This window comes from Cibotium barometz, chromosome 2, assembly GCF_041138505.1.
Source record: "Cibotium barometz isolate CiBa-2024 chromosome 2, ASM4113850v1, whole genome shotgun sequence".
NCBI lineage: Eukaryota > Viridiplantae > Streptophyta > Polypodiopsida > Cyatheales > Cibotiaceae > Cibotium > Cibotium barometz.
In genome coordinates, this window is record NC_141047.1 from 63,507,287 (window position 1) to 63,528,371 (window position 21,085).

At 41.8% G+C, this 21,085-nt stretch overlaps 1 protein-coding gene across 1 annotated transcript; it reads left to right on the forward strand.

Moving 5' to 3' along the window:
• The first annotated feature begins 7,179 nt into the window (after window positions 1-7,179).
• On the forward strand, window positions 7,180-9,502 carry LOC147641345 (uncharacterized). The gene is made up of 6 exons (XM_086812296.1): window positions 7,180-7,307; window positions 7,851-7,994; window positions 8,101-8,276; window positions 8,635-8,830; window positions 8,920-8,980; window positions 9,059-9,502. The coding sequence occupies exons 1-6, from the start codon at window positions 7,180-7,182 to the stop codon at window positions 9,500-9,502; spliced, it is 1,149 nt and encodes a 382-aa protein (XP_086668422.1).
• The last annotated feature ends 11,583 nt before the right edge of the window (window positions 9,503-21,085 follow it).

Sequence of the window (21,085 nt, forward strand, 5' to 3'; positions counted from 1 at the left end):
GACCTAGTTCTATCCCGCAGGAGAAGCGTAGTCTTATAAAAATCAAATCACCCATAGGTAAAATGATCATAAATTGGGCAACTACTAGTCTTGATTCCTAGAGACAACGCTTTTTTTCTCATCCATGCAAGGCACAGCCGTTGGCCTAGTCTTCTAGAATAGAATTGCTTGAGAACCTATTTATCTAACGTAGGGCTTTCACTTAATATGTTGGAAAGCTACCCGACTAATCGGGTCCACCCGTCCGTAGGATGGTGCCGTCGGGGCATTCCATCCTCCCACTTTCCACCCTACTCACGCGTCAATTTGTTTTCTAATTAATCCTACCACACTGTTTGACATAAACAAACATGTTCCTTAATTAAGGCCCTTTCACAAGGTTTATTAAAACAGCCTTTGCCTTTTTCCACAATACAATAATGCCAAAGATAAGATTTATAAAAACAAAGTTTAAACATGAATCAATTTCATACAAGCCAAACTGGCTCTCTTATTCTTTTCCTTTATACCGCCGATGATCTAGAATTCGGCCTTCCAGCCTCCACATGCTGGGCAAAACCCTACGAGACCATACACCTCATCGTCGGCCGCTGTGGCGAGGACTCAAGCCGGCCTGTCGCCCTCTCAGGCTCCATCGCTCGATCCTCCCGCCCCTCAGAGGGATGGCTGCACACTAGGGTGGGCTAATTCACCGCACTAGCCTGGGCCCTCAGAATTAGGCAGCATCACAATCACTTGCCTCAATCGGCAAACCTCATTCTCCCAATGGTATGAGGGATACCATGGGCCAACTCCGGGCCTTACTAACGTCTCCGCCGTCCGGCTATACAAGCACAAGAACGGGACAGCGTCAAGGCAGGGAGAGTTTGTACCTGTACCTTAATTTAACCAAGATAACAATCCATTTACTCACTAAACCATAGGACTACAATCCATGTTACTTTCTTAAGAAAACAATCCTTTTCTCACACAGATTTTAGCATTTCAACTTGAGATTGCGATAAGACATTCTTTATTAAGGCATATGCTGTTGTTTAAAAGAATACAAACTTTAAATGGTAAATCAATCAAATAGATCACTGTAACAATCTCAATAGAGAAGCCAGGGCCGTACCTCAACCCCTAAGAATGATATATAATTGAAAAACAAAATATGTATATACCTCGTAGAAATTTGTCGTTTATCGTTGCCTTTGCTCGTTATTAACAAGAGCTTTAGAATATAGAGTCTTCTAATACCTTCTCTTATGATTGAAATCATCCAATCATCTCCAAGCTTTATCTCCTCTTACTCATACTGTGATTCTTCTCTCTTTCTAAGATCTATGGCAAAATAGCCTTCTCTTACAAGGCTATGGCATACTATTCTTTCTCTAAAAGAAAAGCTATGGAGTTTTGGTCTCTTCCTCCGAAAGACTATAGCAATCTAAGCTTCTTTTCTGAGATATTAGATAAGAATGAAGGGATATATGCATCTCAAACTCTAGGATTACCTTGAGGCTACTTGCTGTCTTCTCACAGTTTTCTCTATGTAGAGACCCTGACAGAAACAGCAAACTGTTTTGGCCATAACTCTCTGATAAAAACTCAGAATATAGTCATGTAACCAGTCAAAAGAACGGGAAGGCATCTGGTCTACAAGTCATTGTAGGCAGAATAGGCAAAAACGTCTTTATTTAGCCACAAACGCACCATCTTTGGAAACGCGTTATTTTTCCACATTTTTGGTATGCATGGACTCTAAATGTGTAAAAGTACTCTAAATATGACCTCTTATCACCTAAACTCGAAATTCTATTTTTGGGGATACTTATCTCTTAATAGACCTATTCTTATGTTCTTATTTCTTTTAGGATTTTTGAAGCTAATATTTTTATTCTAACACTTTTCTAATTTTTTTAGCCTTATTGTCTCACTCTTTCTAATTACACTCTCTTTTCTTATTGAAATCTATATTAAAAGAGACACATATATACATGGTTTGGGAGGGACGTTACAATGTCCCCCACTTAAAAGATTCGAGATGTCCTCATCTCGCGAGCTGGGGTAGTATCTAAGTAAGTCCTCTTGTCTCTTTCAAAGTGGTGTCCCCACACTAGGTAAAAATCCTCTTTTATCTAAACATTGTTCTTAAAGAGTCTTTTATTTCATGTGCTTGGCTCGTTTTGTTGTGCCTCCAAAAGGTCTTTATTATTCTAAAGTTAATTGGCCTTATTATCCTAATTTCATGCATCCATATTCCTCTCATATGATATGAACCTTCGAATTCCTTATTCTATACGCCCATGTAATATGGTACTTAACAAATTGTCATGGAGAAACGTAAGGGAATCAATCCTTTACGCAATGTAACCCTTGATAGTAATTTCATAATCTTAGTACCGTCTTGTAGAATACCTCTATTCATCATGCACATTACTTCACATGAATCTTGCACCAATCCTCTTCTATTTACTCATAGAAATACTTGTTCAATTCCGTTATCTTTAATCCTGCTATCCCTATTTCTTAACCTAATTTTTGCTCTAGCTCATGATTCCTTGTAGCCAGGGGTGGGCTTGACGTTCCTCTTGAATTAGGGGACCTCTTCTTGATTAACATAGAACGACTCATGTCCTTCTCAACACTTTCTATAAAAAAAAACTTTATCATAGTCTCTGGTTATAATTACAGTCATGGCTTCTAAAATAGAGAATGGTTTTACATTCTTGATGAGGTTATTCAAAGGTAGACTAAGCTTCCAAATGAATCGATGGAGAAGAGTTATCTCATCCATCTCTAGAGCAAATCGAAGAAGTTTAACAAAAGTTTGGTGGTATTCTTTTAGGGTCTTTCTTTCTTGGGTTAGCTCCAAAAATTTGTTCATTTTATCCTCTCGAAATCCTGGAAAACAAAACCTTTCACGAAGGTGTACTTTCATGGCATCTCATATAACTGATTTTAGCTCCAGTGGTTAGATTGACAACAATGCTTGTAACTTTCTAGCTCCAATGGTTAGATTGACAACAATGCTTCCAACTAATTTGGCATTTCTTACGATTTTTAGACGCGAGCAAGGGTGAGCTTGCTTCTTTCATTATATCAAAACTATCAAATACTTATCATAGCACCACATTTGAAGACAGTCAGGATTAATACATTTGAGATCTTCATTTTTTGAGAATTACATATCTGGTATCTTGGGATTATCAGGATTGACATATCTAAGAGCATGATCCTCTGGGAATTACACATCCAAGACCCATGTTTGTTTGAGACGGGTTCAAAATCTTGGATGATTGTCCTAGTGTAAAGCATCCAATGGATGACATTCACACGTCAACTATTCAAATCTTGATAGAGTTACAATCTTAATAATTTATAATATGCAAGTTAATGAGATATATCCTGAAAATTTCTCTAAACAAGTTTCGGTCTATCCTTCTAGTCATTCAGTCTCTCACTAGTTTCTTAATTTGATCACCCTATGTTTTCCTCAAAAGATTTTCTCCCCAACCTTATTTCTCAAATTTATTGTACAAATATCTTGCGTGTGCACCCCCAAGATACAAGCACAATTTCATAGGATGATTGTCTCAACATGTGAGGATATTCAAACCACTTCTATGGCCAGTAGAGATAATTGATTCGTCCTCATATGATAAACAATCACTTGTTTTAATCCCTTGATAGTTAACCATTGAAAAACAAATCCTAGGAACTAAGATCGGCTCTGATACCACTTGTAAGGTTCCCCCCCTCCCACAAATAGGAAAAACGCTTAAGATAGTCCACTAAGTCTTAACTTGGAAAAAATTTCCTACTCATCGACACCTTAACCATACAGAGATTCAAGGATACGATTCATAGGTAAGACCTAGTTCTATCCCGCAGGAGAAGCGTAGTCTTATAAAAATCAAATCACCCATAGGTAAAATGATCATAAATTGGGCAACTACTAGTCTTGATTCCTAGAGACAACGCTTTTTTCCTCATCCATGCAAGGCACAGCCGTTGGCCTAGTCTTCTAGAATAGAATTGCTCGAGAACCTATTTATCTAACGTAGGGCTTTCACTTAATATGTTGGAAAGCTACCCGACTAATCGGGTCCACCCGTCCGTAAGATGGTGCCGTCGGGGCATTCCATTCTCCCACTTTCCACCCTACTCACGCGTCAATTTGTTTTCTAATTAATCCTACCACACTGTTTGACATAAACAAACATGTTCCTTAATTAAGGCCCTTTCACAAGGTTTATTAAAACAGCCTTTGCCTTTTTCCACAATACAATAATGCCAAAGATAAGATTTATAAAAACAAAGTTTAAACATGAATCAATTTCATACAAGCCAAACTGGCTCTCTTATTCTTTTCCTTTATACCGCCGATGATCTAGAATTCGGCCTTCCAGCCTCCACATGCTGGGCAAAACCCTACGGGACCATACACCTCATCGTCGGCCCCGCTGGCGAGGACTCAAGCCGGCCTGTCGCCCTCTCAGGCTCCATCGCTCGATCCTCCCGCCCCTCAGAGGGATGGCTGCACACTAGGGTGGGCTAATTCACCGCACTAGCCTGGGCCCTAAGAACTAGGTAGCATCATAATCACTTGCCTCAATCGGCAAACCTCATTCTCCCAATGGTATGAGGGATACCATGGGCCAACTCCGGGCCTTACTAACGTCTCCGCCGTCCGGCTATACAAGCACAAGAACAGGGCAGCGTCAAGGCAGGGAGAGTTTGTACCTGTACCTTAATTTAACCAAGATAACAATCCATTTACTCACTAAACCATAGGACTACAATCCATGTTACTTTCTTAAGAAAACAATCCTTTTCTCACACAGATTTTAGCATTTCAACTTGAGATTGCGATAAGACATTCTTTATTAAGGCATATGCTGTTGTTTAAAAGAATACAAACTTTAAATGGTAAATCAATCAAATAGATCACTGTAACAATCTCAATAGAGAAGCCGGGGCCATACCTCAACCCCTAAGAATGATATATAATTGAAAAACAAAATATGTATATACCTCGTAGAAATTTATCGTTTATCGTTGCCTTTGCTCGTTATTAACAAGAGCTTTAGAATATAGAGTCTTCTAATACCTTATCTTATGATTGAAATCATCCAATCATCTCCAAGCTTTATCTCCTCTTACTCATACTGTGATTCTTCTCTCTTTCTAAGATCTATGGCAAAATAGCCTTCTCTTACAGGGCTACGGCATACTATTCTTTCTCTAAAAGAAAAGCTATGGAGTTTTGGTCTCTTCCTCCGAAAGACTATAGCAATCTAAGCTTCTTTTCTGAGATATTAGATAAGAATGAAGGGAGATATGCATCTCAAACTCTAGGATTACCTTGAGGCTACTTGCTGTCTTCTCACAGTTTTCTCTATGTAGAGACCCTGACAGAAACAACAAACTGTTTCAGCCATAACTCTCTGATAAAAACTCAGAATATGGTCATGTAACCAGTCAAAAGAACGGGAAGGCATCTGGTCTACAAGCCTACGTAAGCAGAATAGGCAAAAACGTCTGTATATAGCCACAAACGTACCATCTTTGGAAACGCGTTGTTTTTCCACATTTTTAGTATGCATGGACTCTAAATGTGTAAAAGTACTCTAAATATGACCTCTTATCACCTAAACTCAAACTTCTATTTTTGGGGATACTTATCTCTTAATAGAACTATTCTTATGTTCTTATTTCTTTTAGGATTTTTGAAGCTAATATTTTTATTCTAACACTTTTCTAATGTTTTTAGCCTTATTTTCTCACTCTTTCTAATTACACTCTCTTTTTACTTATTGAAATCTATATTAAAAGAGACACATACATACATGGCTTGGGAGGGACGTTACAAGCAGGAAGGTTGACCCAATCATAAATCCGTTTTAAGAATCGATCAGTAGCACTGTCGCCAATAGAGGGGGACCTCGAGCTCGGGGACCTGGCTAATAACAGGTTCATCATTGGAGGCAGCAAGGCAGTAGGAACCGGGTCTGCGAGGGTGACAGCACAAACCATGATGGCAGATGGAAGTGAAGATAGGGCTAAGGGAGAAAATGCAGGAGAGTAGAGCAACGCTCCGGGAGAGAAAATATAGCATGGGAGGAGGGGGGTCAAAAAAAACGGGGAGGGGAGTGGAGACGGGAGGAGCGAGGGGAGGGGGAAGGGGAGGGGAGGGGAGGGGAGTGGAGATGGGAGGAGCGAGCGGAGGGGGAAGGGGAAGGGAAGGGAAAGGGGAGGCTAGGGAGTTCTTTGAGGAGTTCCAAGGAGCTTGACATGCATCTCCCCCTATTCTACCGACAGAATAGGGGGAGATGCATGTCAAACTCCTTGGACCTTTGCGGGACGATCCTCTTCGATGCTTGTTAGTGAGAGTGCCATCCTCTTCGACGATCTAGCCCACAAGGTCTTGTTGTTGTCGGTCCTTCCTCTCCCCTATTTCTTTTCTCTGCTCCGCAAAGGATTTATCTCTATTGGTTTCTTTTCTTCTCCCTTTTTGTTGTTGCTCTTGTTGAGATACTCTTTGCTGCTTTTTTTGGATCCATCACAAACTTGGGTTTGATTGCCTGACACGCTGCTGCTTTTCTTGATCCATCAGAGATGTGGGTCTGAGATTTTAGCGGTTTGCAGCAACTTTTCATCCTTCAAAGGTTTGGGTTTGAGATTGTAGCAGTTGTGCAGCAACTTTTGATCCATCAGAGATTTGGGTTTGAGATTGCAGAGGTTTGCAGCAATTCTTGATCCATGTTTGAGATTGTAGAGGTCTGTCTATTTGGGCAATAGCAGCTCCCTTTGAAGATGATTTTGAGCTCGGATTTTCTCTCTCCTTCCACTGGATTGTGAGCTGTGGGTTTGATTGTTGGACAGAACGCATCATCCCATGGATTGGATCTGTGGGTTGCTTTGATTCAGGTACAAGGTGCTACTTTTGATCGCATTAGAGCTTTGGGAAGATTGTAGCATCAAAGATTTGGGTTGAGATGCTAGAGATTTGCTTGCACCTACAGAAGCAGTAGAGCAGCTTTGTTGTCCTCGCTTTGGTAGATAGTTTTAGAGAAACAGAGACGCGAGAAGAACGAAGAGCACAACACCCATTTCCCTCAAGTCGCAGAGTAGTCGATCGTAGCAGCCTTCCTGTCCTTCATGAGAAGCTAATTTCACGGGACAATCTCCGTCGCTATGGCGAATTGGGGCTTGATGCTGGAGCTTGTGAGACTCGCTGGCAGCATCGATGGATCTGATCATGCGAGCGATGGACCAGCTTTGAGGGTCCTTAGCGTCTTCCCCTTCAACAAGACGATCCAGACGTTAGTAGCAACTTCTTTACAAAGCGTTGGCACTGAGGACGCTTCAGTAATTTTGTCTCGCTCGGAGGTCATCACATCGTTCGCTATAGCAAATTATGAACTCCTTATAGGTACCTCAAAATCTTCATTCGAGATGAATTTGCGGTTGAGCATTGTACTATGTTGATCGGACATTGTCTTTGATTCCCTTCCTATTCAAATGTGTTCATTTTGCTGGCCTTGATACCCATCTTCAAGACTATAAGAAATTCCTAATAGTATAAGTTTTTAATACCTTCGATCCGATTTGGAAGCCTTTGCCAAGCTGATGAAAATATATTGTCTTACCTGCAAAAGAACCAGGAATGGAGAAGGTTAATGGGACGTTACAATTGCTGGCCTCGAAAGCTACCTGCAAAGATTATGGGCACTTACTTCTTCCTCATGTTGAGCACCATACATCTGATATCCTATGCTTGATGCTATTTATGCATTGGAAATCTTCCCTCCATCCAAACATGTGGCTAGACTTTGGTTAACGGTTGCTCTTGTGTGAATTGACAGACTATTGTCAGTGCTCAATCCTCCTACATATTGCATGTACACACATAAAGTCTTTCGTGAGGACATGACTGCAAAAGGAACTATAAGGCTTTCAGAGTGGGAGAGAAAGCATTGTCCATGGTGGATAGAGATGAGTAGTGGAAAGTGTGTGGAGGAGGAGACATTAATGCTAGAGAGGTATATTTCTCATGTTGGTTATTTATGTGCCTCTTGTTCTTAACTAGTTTTTTGTGATTGATTTCTTGATAAGGCATTCGAAAGGTCAATGTAAATCTAATTCTGAATCCTCTCGAGACATGACCGAGGAGCAGCGTAAAAATATGGAGGAGCAACAAAAGATGTTGGTGGAGAAACAAAAGGAAAATATAGGGAATCCTGATCCAGCAAAACTAGGGAGAAGGAAGAATACCGACTTGGATGGAGATGGTAAGCTGCAAAATCTTTGTTGAGGTTTTCCAATTCCTTTTAGTCTAGTATTGTCATTTGATATGCATTATGTTTGCAGATACTCCAAAAGTTAATGGCTCTGGGATAGTGAGAAAGCCTTTCTCCATTGAATTTATTTGGGTTCCACTGTCTTTTTTACCATGTTGGAAACATCCCCTCATACCTAGGAGTTGGGTAAAGGTATGGGAGTTTGACTATATGAAATTGGGCAAGGAGATAGTGCAATCACAGCTTGCAGATGGATATCAAGAATTACGCGATTTTTTTACACTTCTACACCAACAAGGGAAGAAAGGAACCTCTAAACAATGCACATGGAGTGTGGACTGTTGCACAGGGTATGCTACAGGTGGTAAAGGAGAGGTTCCACCTTGGAATGTTATCACAGAAGATCATATCTCCTCTTCCTTGGCCGTTGTTGCTGTAGCTGCTGTGATGGATGACAATGGGTGGACATTGGTTTTCTGTTCTCCATCTACTCTGCCTACTGTGGAGCGCTATGCAGTAAGATTAAAAATGGAGGTGGCTTGCAGGTAAATTTATTTGTGTTGAACACTTCATGAAGTCTTGCGGGTTATAGGCTAGGGTCTGATTCTGGTACATTTTGTTTTGTTTCAAGCAGATGGATAGTACAAAGCATGGAACCTCAAGGCATTTCAGACACACTTGGGATTGGTGTGAAGGTGAGTCTTCAGATGTATGTTTGCTTCTACTTCTGTATCATAAATCACATAGAAATTGACTCATGCTTTTTTGAATAGTCTTATGTTTTCCATGCTATGGCTATGAGGAGGATAGGACAAAGACCCACATTTAACATGCAATCAGCAAAGGGTGTGGCCTCCATGATGAGGACGAGTTTAGATGGCAACTTGCTTCCACATTACTTGCCTTTAGTCCATCATTCCAAAAGAGTTGGCAAGGGAGGTGCATGGCGTGGATCTCTTGAGAAGAGTCCTGCATTCATACTTATGTTCTTGGAGATGTTGTGTCCTCCAAATGGTTCCATTCTTGAGATGGGGGCAGGGACAGGACCAGGATTGAGGGCTGCACTCCACTCTGGTCGCCCTTGCTTGGCAATAGACAATGACCCAGAGATATGTACTGGACTACTTCTAGGAGTGATGGATGCTATTTATGCAGGTGTGGGATCGTCTACACAGCAGCATATGCTCACGGACGTCGATGTTGTGGCGTTGGACTAGTGAGTAAAAAATGTTGTTCTTTATTTTGAATGAATACCTTTCATTTACACATGTAAGGGAGTTCAAGAGTTTCATTTTGAAGTGAATTGCCAACTTACACAGACAGTATGGCCATGCACATGGAAAGGAACGACAAATCATATAACTATGAGTTGAGGGAGAAGAGGAGACGACGGACTTTATTTGTGGATGACTCCGCCGATGAGAATTAGTTTATGGTTATACTTTATGGTCTACTAGACATTGGTGCTATCTCACATACACGATATTTATTTTTTACTATCATTGTGATTCTGAAATTTTGTGACATTATGTGTATGAGACAATAGTTCGGAAAACTTTTTTTGGGTGCACTCTAGTTTATTAATGCGCAAGTAAAATCTACATTGGAGGTACATATTGTTTTGGATTTTGGAAACAATCTTGAGCTTCTATTTTGTTGGTTGGCATTATTATTTAATGTAAGATTCTATGATATGCATTCCTTCTCCTTCATACGTTGTCACTCTTACTTGTTATATTACTTGCATATGGTAAACTTGTTGCATGTGGTTTGTAAAATATCACTTGGCGGCTTACATATAGATGAGCAAGCTGAAGTGCACACGTACATTTATTGGTTGGATTGGTTCATTGAAATTCAAAATTTAAATTACGCTTGTGGGTTACAATTTTTAGTGTGGAATCCTGGATTCATGATCTGGATTTAATGTTTTTTCGGTTACGAATATATTGGGCAAAAACTTCCACATCTAGTAAAAGTTTTATGTAATATGCTCAAACCTTGTTCATGGATGGAATCACGTACATGAGTGGCCAACTTAGAGAAGCAGTCTACTTTGGGTGTGAGGAGAATAGAGAAAAAAATAATGAATTTAAAAATATGAATGTTCCGAAAGATAATATATCATTCTAGGGGGGTTGCAAATGACCTTGACCTATTTTAACATTTTCTTTAAATACTATACATGGAAAGTTTGTACTGTTAGAATTGAATAAATATAGTTGGTATTTAACATATGCCACCGTAATAGTGTTCCAATATGACTCCTTGAATGAATATACATTAAAAAATGTTGCAAAAAGGCACACTCAGACTTCTCCACTCATGGTTTTCTGCTCGGATACCTATAAAACCCAAAGTCTATGAATGCTTATCAAGTGATGGACGGAAATGATTTTGTGGTGCATGTGGTTGATGTTTGGTATGCAGTGATGCAGCCATTGTTTTTCACAGATATTGGGAAATGGGATGGTGAGTTACAGCTGTTTTCTTTTGATCCTGGTGGATAGCTATTGGACTTTATCTTTTGTTGCTGAGCATAAATGCTCTAGCAGACAAGGGGGTTGGCAAAGTATGTCAGGCAAAAATCTAAAAGGTGTTTTGGGCTTGTGTACATATGGAATGCATGGTATGTATAAAGCTTTGCCCTGGAATGCCTTGGCAGATGTACAGGGTGGATGGTTTTGTAGAAGGCTTGTACAGGTTTGTCTAGAGTGTGGTTCGTTGGAGATGATATCAGCCATTTGGTTGCTTAAATGTGTGCGCGTCCCAAAATAACTGGGCACCAGGTTGTATTTGAAGGTGTGTGGAAGCATGGGGGGCAATTAAATATTGAAGGGGGTCAATGTTGCCTTGAATATGGTGCGAAAAGGAAGGTGAGGGTGGCTACGTGTATGCATGGCAGGAAGGAGATGGCACAAAAGCATTGGGAGGGAATATGTTGAATTGGATGGTGGCCATCTTTCAGGCCTTTTTAAAAAAAATAATCACGTGGCCAGCAAAAAAAGAGTCCACATGGTCGCTTGTTCTGCAGCCAACACCCTTGCCAGCACAACAATGGAGTCGGCTAGAAGGTTAGCGAAGAGAAAAGTATGGAAGGTGGCCACCTTGTGGGGGGAGAATGCTTCTCGGGAGCATGCAGAGCGAACGGAGAAGAGGGAGCTGAAGAGGGCTTTGATGTTGGCGTAGCTGTTGCTGGCAACACACACAGAGGAGATGGGCTACACAGAAAGTTGAGGGTTGCTCATGGGGCGCCCTCTGAAGAGAGAGAGAGAGTGGCTGGGTTCTTTCTGGTGTGGTTGGCGCAGCCTCTGGAGCGGGCTACTGGACGTGATGGAAGGTGCTGCTCTACAGTGGCTGGCGAAGACAAAGGGGAGCCACCACTAAGGATACTGAAGCGAAGAGAGCGTTTGCCGCAGGGGCTAGATGCGCTGGAGTAAAGTGAAGTGGTTGGCTGTGGTGGCTGAAGCAAAGGACTGCCGCCTCTGGTTGGAGAGACGGGCTAGGGAAGTCTCCTAAGGGCTGGTACCATGGGAAGGTAGCCGCCTCATTGGAGTGTGGGGTGGCCAGTGGATCATGTGCCGATGGTCAAAGTTTTGAGGTGTGGTTAAGGTGTGCAGGACAGCGTGGCTGGTAACCACTGCAGAGACAAAGGTGGAATAGTTGCTGAAGACAGGTGAACAAGGACGTCGAGGGTCTGTGGTTTTGAGGCCGCCACAGTGGTAGAGCTAAAGTAAGGAGAAAGGGAGCCGCCAGGGAGAGAAGCGAGCAAGAGTGTTCGCCGTGTTGCTGGCTGGGGAGTGCCTTGCTCTTGCCACGGACACTACTGGTGGCTTCGCGTCAATTCTCAGAGTTGGATGCAGTGAGCGAAGAGGTTGATGTGTTTGTGGCTAAAGAGGCTTGGTTGTCAGATGCAAGGTTGTAATTCCAGAGGCAATGAGGCCGTGGTTGAATTCCCTTGGCAGTAAATCCAAGCCAGAGTGTTGGTTTTTGGTGTAGTTGTTGAGTTTGTTTGAAGTGTGGTGAAGATGGGACTGGATTTCCCAAAGTTTTATGGTGTTGATGGTACTGTGTATGTTTATACGTGGGAATAAAGTGTATGTGTTTGCTGGGTGTTTACTTTGATTATGGTGCCCCTGTTTTGTGCTATCTTTCTGGTGTGGGTGGTGTGGTGAGCCGTGAGAGAAGTGTTCCAGCCCGTGCTGGTGGTGCTAGTGTTTTCCAAGGCTGTTGGAGTGGACAGCTATAGAGGCAGGTGATTCCGTGTCCGGAATTTCCGACAGCTAAGGGAGCTGAAGAGGGCTCTGATGTTGGCGTAGTTGCTGCTGGCGAGACACACATAGAGGAGATGGGCTACAGAGGAAGTTGAGGGTTGCTGGTGGGGTGCCCTATGAAGAGAGAGAGAGAGAGAGTGGCCGGGTTCTTTCTGGTGTGGTTGGCACAAGTGCAGGCGCAAAGGAGCAGAGAGGAAGAGGGAGTAGGGTCCCTGGTTTTGATGGCTGGCGTGGCTAGTAGCACGCAGGCGAGAGGTTCGCGATGGCAATTGGAGACGCCGACAGGGTTGTGGTTCGCATGGCTACTGTCGTAAGAGGCGATGATAGAGAAAGGGCTACCAACTGGAAGGTGAGCCGCTTCGGTGAAGAGTAGGGGGGCTGGATGCGCAGGAGTGAAGTGAAGTGGGTGGTTGTGGTTGTTGGTAGCTGAAGCAAAGGACTGCCACCTCTGCTTGGAGAGACGGCGGGCTGGGGAGCCGCTTGGGTGAAGAGCGCAAGCGCACTGGTGGATGGGCTGGTGTGGTTGGCGCCTTTGGAGCTGGCGCAAGGGGGCGCAAGGGTGAACGTGGAGGAAAGGAGTGAAGGGAAGGTTGCCCTGGTTTTTGATGGGCTAGCAGTGGCTAGCGACGTGGAGGGAGCTGTGGCTACAAGCGAAGACCAGAGGGTAGTTGGGTTCTCGTTTTGTTTTTGGTGGTCAGAGGAGCTTCACCAAGCGCAAGAGAGAGTGGGGCGGCCGCTGGATGCAGTGAGAGAAGACTCCGCCAACTGCAGAAGAAGGGACAGAGAGAGTGCAGTGCAGAGACGTGTGGGCTAACTGGCTGAAGAGGCTTGGTTGTCAGACGCAAGGTTGTAATTCCTGAGGTAGTGAGGCCGTGGTTGAATTCCCTTGGCAGTAAATCCAAGCCATCTCGTTTTTAAGGTTGTGTGAGTAAGGCTTCTGTGTCGGGAGAAGCTTGTATGAAGTGTTGATTGGGAATTTAATTGCTGGGTGTTTACTTTGATTGTGGTGCCCCTGTTTTGTGCTGTCTTTTTGGTGTGGGTGGTGTGGTGAGTTTTGTGAGAAGTGTTCCAGCCGGTGTGGCTTGTGGTGCCCCCGTTTGGTGTTAGTATTTCCAAGGCTGTTGGAGGGACAGCTATATAGAGCCAGGTGATTTCATGTCCAAAATTTCCGACAGTAAGTAAGAAGGGTTGGGTTGTACAGCAGTGGTGGCAGTGGTTTGCACAAGTGGGGCCGGCAAAGTGGGGCTCTATTTGGTGGCAGTTGTGCTATATTTTGAAACCTTGGAAATCTACACGATGATGTGTCATGATTGCCCAATTTTACACAATGTGCACAATAGAATAATGGTCTTGCCCTTAACTGCCTACGGACATTCAGTGGTAGTATGGTTTAGTCTGCACACATGGAGCACCACACCAGTTCCCTGTGGGGGTAAAGGTGACTATGCCCATTTCCCGACATCTCTCTTCCTTCCCTTACCTTTAATTTCTCTAATATGGCATTGCTGAGCTCATCCATAGTCATATGTCTGCCTTGTTTGCTTCGAGTTCCAATTTCTTGATGACTCAAGACACGCAAAGTCGAGTGGTTGCTTTTGATGTTCTAACATCCTCAGGTTGTGGCAATTCTAACATGTTATCTTTGTATTTGATTGCCAATTTGCAGCATGCATCAAGGGTAGTTGGCCGGGCTAGTACTAAGTAATCATGCATTTTATGGTCTCTAACCCCTCTCTTGAAACAAGGTAACAATTGATCATCTTTCAATCTTTCTCAAATTTTGCATCTTGAATTCAAGTGTTTTAGGCAAGAAACATAGTCTCTCATAGACTCATCTTCCTTCTGTTTGATGTTATGTAGTTGGGCCACATGGCTCCACCTGTCACCACTACGTGCAAAGTTGGGCACAAAAATATTTTTTATCCTAGTGAAGTTAACCTTGTCCTCAAGCTTAAGGGTTCTGAACCACTGATGAGATTTTCCTTCTAAGGTTAACGAAAAAGCATGTATCGTGGTCACATCACTGACTGGTTCATAGGTTTCACATGTAGATTCAAAAATCTCTACATGCTGGTAGGATCTCCATCTCCCCAGAGAATTTTTGGACAAGTTTTGAGATGATATGGGGTTTCATCTGGGAAGGTCAAGGTTCTAGAGTAGAACCCAACTCCCTGACCATCCCCCTACCCATCTCAGTTGCAATATATAACAAGTCTGTCCTTGTGGCTCCATTAAGGTCCATGGCTAGATCATTTCTAGGTCTATGGGAAATTGCTCCTCCCCTTCCTAGACCTCGTCCCCTACCCATATTGGCTCTTCTTGTATCTCAGGTTCGGGGACTTGTCTGATTGTGGTATCCCGGTGGGATTCCCCCAATAGTAACCTCTGTGCGTCTTTGTGTAATCAAGAGCCCCATATCTTGTAAGAATGTAGGGTGATTGATCATTAGCTCTATGTCATTCTTGGTATAGAGCCGGTCCTCAACTTCTATAGCCAAGTTGGCTATGTTACCGTCTTCTTCTCTGATTGTAACCCCTTCTTCCATTCTGGATTCCCTATTGATGGGTTCTAGGTGTTCGGAATATCCCCATTGCCTCTACCTCTAGCAATTTCAAATTCCTTTTCTCGTGATTGGAGATGGTTAACATTATCTGTCTCCTTTCTCTCAGCTCTTAAGACCGTATTAGGTATTATGGAAAAAATCCCGTGTTATGGGAATTTTGAAATTGATAGGTTTCATGTATTATGGGAATTTCCCACGTAATGTGGGAAAAGTTATTGTGGAATTTCTTAATATAGAACGGAGGAAGGTAGTGTTGATAATCACCGTTCGAACCAAAAAAGTGGTACTATTAGTATTTGTGCATAAACATATTTGAAAGGAGTTTGATAATCATGTAGGAAGGTGGTGTTGATAAACACCATTAATAAGAAAGTGGTATTTGTTTCTTTGCAAGGACCTGCACCAATTGAGTTGTACACTGCACAAAATTTATGAAACAATTGAACAAATAAGATAGAAACATTATTATATAAAAAAAATGTAGGAGGCACAAAGAAAAATTTCATTCAATAAGTGAAAATAAAAAATAAAGAAGATACCAAAGTACATCTCTTTTGGATATTAGAGTTATAACCTAAAAATCCACATTGTCAATATTGAATCTACAAATGCTACTCCTCATTGAAGGAACCATCAATATGAGCTTCATCCTCACAAGCCAAGCCTAAGCATGCTTTTGCTTTACAGGCTTCCTTTTCTAGTATGTTGATTCTTTTCTATGGTGGTGGATTCCTTGGTCTCTCCATGACCAAAGAATTGCATCAGCATTTTCCCATACTTGTTGTTCTGCCTCATTAATTTGCCAATATCCCTTCCAGCAATCAGCATAAGCTTGAGTATCTGTCAAACCTTTGTTCCTTGCACAAGGTCCCCAATATTGAATCATGAGTTTCTTGTAATTTGGTGATGTAGGCTCATCATCAATATCCGATTTAGCCATAGCAAGCCAAACTGGATAGATGTTTGTGTCATCTGGGTGCAGCATGACAAAGTGTCCTTGCTGAACATGTAGCATAGGGTTAAATACCTCCCTTGGTTTATCCCGTGCAAGCCCACAATAATGATCATTATGTTCTTCAATACTTAAGAATCTTTGTGCCTGCAATTGTTCAACATTCATATCATCTAATTGATGGGACCTGCTATGCATAACCCTTATGTGTAATCCTATTACACATAAGGACCTGCAATTGTTCAACATTCATATCATCTAATTGATGGGACCTGCTATGCATAACCCTTATGTGTAATCCTATTACATAACCCTACACATAAGGACTATGCATAACCTAACCCTAATCCCCAGCACCCAAGGGTGCAAAACACAAAAAGAAGAAGCATATATAAAAAATGAAAAAATAGGGCTTACCTTTTCTTTGAGAAGCCGTATGAGTTTGGTAGCCTAAACGCTTTGATAGTTCGAGGCATTTATAAACCTATAGAAAGAGAAGAAGCATAAGCCTAAATACTAAACCCTAAGCCTTTACATAAACCCGAAACCCTATTGCATAACCCTATGCATAAGCCTTATGCATAATCCTATGCATAAGGTCTATGCATAAAGGCTATGCATAGACCTTATGCATAAGGTCTATGCATAACCCTATGCATAAGGACTATGCATAAGCCTATATGCATAAGGGCTATTGTAGCATAAGCATATATGCATAAAGGTTATGCATAACCTAGCCCTAATCCATGGCACCCAAGGGTGAAAAAACACAAAAAAGAAGAAGCATATATAAAAAATGAAAAAAGAGGGCTTACCTCTTCTTTAGGAAGCCGTATGAGTTTGGTAGCCTAAACTCTTGATAGTTCAAGGCGTTTATATAAACCTACAAAAAGAGAAGAAGCATAATCCTAAATACTAAACCCTAAGCCTTTACATAGACCCTAAACCCTATTGCATAAGGGATATGCATAACCCTATGCATAACCCTTATGTGTAATCCTATGCATAAAGGCTATGCATAACCCTATGCATAAGAACTAGGCATAAACCTATACACATAAGGGCTATTCATAAGGGCTATTGCATAAGCCTATATGTATAAAGGGTTATGCATAAGTGATGAAAAACAGGTAGAGGGAGAGGAGACACACACACAGGAGCAAACCCTAATGTATTATGCAAACCCTAACCATAGAGGGAAGCCATCTCCCTTCTCACACAATGCATAAAGCCATAACTCGTATTCTACAACACACACTATGTGTTGTGTCCACACACTACTAACCCTAGCTAATGTCCACACGCTATGACCAGCTGGACGCGGTCATTTATGTCTCACACATGTTACTCACTACAAGACAATGCTGCCATACACGCGTTTCATACACGCGATAAATTACGAACGCGTGTATGGTCGCGCCTGTATTTGAATAGAATCGGGCGCGTGTATTTTTGCATTTAAATTCGCGTGTATGTTTGCATTAATCAACGCGTGTATAAACGCGTCTATATACACGCAGTAATACACGCATCTATACACGATAATATTCACGGGGTAATACTCGCTATTATACACGGATAAATACACGCTACTATACACGGATTAATACACGCATGGCAGAGAAAAACTGAAAAAAAACTGAATTCCTTTACAAAATTAAAAACTATTTTCCTTAAACCATCTCATAGTACATTACAGTATACATCATTACACAATCCCACTACATGCATTTACAACAATGAAATATATTCAAAAATAAATCATATTGCATATGAGATGATGGAAATGTCATCAATTTAGAACATACAGTGACGGATTGGTTAGGGTTCGATCTCATCTTCAATAAGATCCATCCTTGCCAAACGATCAACATCAATATCCATTTGATCAATTGGTAAGGCTACGATTAAATTTATTCCACTATCGATATTCTGTACTCCATTGATAATGGTATCGATGTCCTGATCATCCTCATCAACATCACCATCATCCTCAATGGTAGGGTCATTCTCATGATCATGAGAAATGGCATGCTCATCCTCATTATCACGATCATCTCTTATTTCTTGATCATCGATCACAACATCTTCAATGGCATGTTCGACGTCATCTTCATTGCGGCTTGTTACATCCTCCATATGCTCCATATCAGTGAATGTATTATACATCACTTTGGAACGTGGTGCAATAGGGATGACGTACCACCATTTGATGTCATGCACCATTGGTAGATAGATAACCTACTCAAATACACACAGTACAGTAATTAATTAGCATATCAAAAGTCAAGGGGTACGCGAGCTTAGATATATATGTACATGAAACACATTAGTAAAAAAATGCATACCTGCTCACATTGTTGTGGCAATACGAGCCTATCTTTCTTTGTTTGCCAGAACTTTGTAGAGTCAATAGTTACATATCCACTTGCATGGCGTTTTATCGTTGCATCAGGCCCTTTTTCCACCACGTTCATTTGCCATTTGACATCCAAAACATACACAAAGAAGCGACGAAAGTCAAGCCTAAATATGTCTTGGATTATGCCACAATAATCATCCATTTTTCCATTAGCTCCCTCAAAGCTACTAATGACACCGCAATCTTGTGTATTTCTCTTTTCATCAATTCTTTGTGTTCGAAAATGCTTGCCTTCACACCATATAGCATTGAACATAGTGCACTGGACCAAAATAGAAACAATATTTGTGTAAGCAATGTGAACAAATATTAAAAGAAAATCACTTACAACTAATGCAAAACATTAGTTCTATGTACCTTTGACATGCATCCTCGTGCATACTCCCATTCTTCCGCCGTGATATGCAGCCCCTCGTCACTCTCTGCTCTCTCCATTTCCTCATGCAACCAATCAACATGGATATCATTCGGAAGTGTTGCTAGATGCTTAGGGTACGCCTTCCGAGAGCCATGTTGCCTCCGAAAGAGAGCTCTTTCTGCTTGCCTTTTTGTCTTTGCATCCTCATATCTTGTAACCCATCTGCTCATCACATCACTATTAAGGATACAAGTGAAATTGAGATCATCAATCAACGTTCTGTCAATTACTTTACTCTGTCCTTTTCCTTGAGGCACAATAGAGGTCATCCTCAAGTCCTCTTCATTGCTCCATAGTCGTGGCAAAGAGTTGTCCACCTGACCAAGAAATTCTGAAATATATACAAGCGACTCTTGTATCAACCAACCCTCGGCCATGCTTCCTTCAGGCCTTGCACTTTGCCTCACAAAGTCTTTTAAGGTCTTCATGAAGCGCTCTAGGAAGAACATCCAACGTGCATGCACAGTACCACATAAAGCAATTTCGTCCACTAAATGCACAATGAGATGTAGTTGACTTGTGAGAATGGTTCGCGGAAAAGTCTCCTCTACCAAACAAACCACCTCCACTGCCATAACACGCGCATCATCCAACGTGGCTGGATCAATTGCTTTGGAACTAACATATCTGAAAAATAAATAAATAGTACGTTATACCTCATGCACGTTCATTTTGCAAGGTATAATGAAGGGTGATCTGAGCATGGGTTTTACATACCTCACAAGCTCACCCATCTTATAAATACATTTTTTCAAACTCTTATTCGCACAATGGTCGATGCTAGTAGGTAGTATGAACTGCGCACATAAGAGCACATTTATGGTTTATGGCATTACAAAATTTAATTTCAACGTACGTACAAGACTTGGAAAACACTTACTTGAAGCATCTTGTGCCAATCGTGGGACTTCAACCCATATAGTTGCTCAACGCCTCTTTTCTTAGTGGTTGTAAAGGCTCCCTTCAATGATCTCATGCATCCAGTGGGAGTACGCAAAGTGGTGATGGCCTGCTTTACCTGCTTCTCCTCTTTCTTTGATATAATCCATGGTGCAGGCGGAAGACGAACGTGCCCACCCACCTCTCGTGGCCAAGCTTGACGCATACGTCCTGCGACCCGCAAGTCCTCACGTACGCTAACATTGTCTCGTTTACCAGTAATATGTTCCCAAATACCAGATCCCACATTCTTGAAGATGTGCATGGGATCAAGAAGATGGTTGATCTTAAGATGGGTCCAATATGGCAGCCGGAAAAAAATGGAGTACCTGCACAAGGGATTGCTCTATGTGACCTTTAATCCAATTAGAGACTACACAAAACAAGATTGAAAAAACATCACTATACCTGTTCATGCCATCTGGAGGAAGAATAGTTGTAGACTCCCAAATACGCTTCCAATCTTTTGCACGAAGTGTTTGTGGAGGAATGTTACTCTTACTAGCAACATATTTACGATGATCTGAGGGGAGAAATCGATGATGATTATCGAATATAGTCTTACACAAACCATCAGCATACTCATGTACTAACGAAGGGCCACAAACAGGACATGCATGTTTACCCGATGTTTTCAAACCTGTTAAAATATAAATAAAAGTTAGAATAATAAAGTCAAACCGTCTAATTAATATATATAGCCAATAGTAATAGAGTAGGGAGGTAATTAGAATTCTTACCAGAACAATCGCTGTATCCTGGAAAGTCATGCATTGTCCACATCAACACTGCTTTTAAGTCGAAGTGTCGAGAGGAGGGAGGCCTACTAATGTCCACCACCGCAACACCTCTCCATAGTTCCTCCAACTCATCAATCAGTGGTTCAAGATAAACATCCATATGCTTGACTTTATGTTTCCCTGGAATTAGAAGGGATAACATAAGATGTCCCTTCTTGATCGCCATTGATGGTGGAAGGTTATAATTCACCAGCACAACTGGCCACACGCTGTACGCGGTGCTTTTGAAACCAAATGGATTCACTCCATCCATACCCAGGCCAAGTCTCAAGTTTCTGGGCTCTGTTTTAAAGCTGGGCCACTCATCTTCAATATGCTTCCAAGCAGGAGTGTCTGCAGGAATTCTCCACATGCCATCATCCGATCGATGTGAGGAATGCCATGACATGAGCTCTGCTATGGATTTGCACTTGAACATGTGTTTGATGCGAG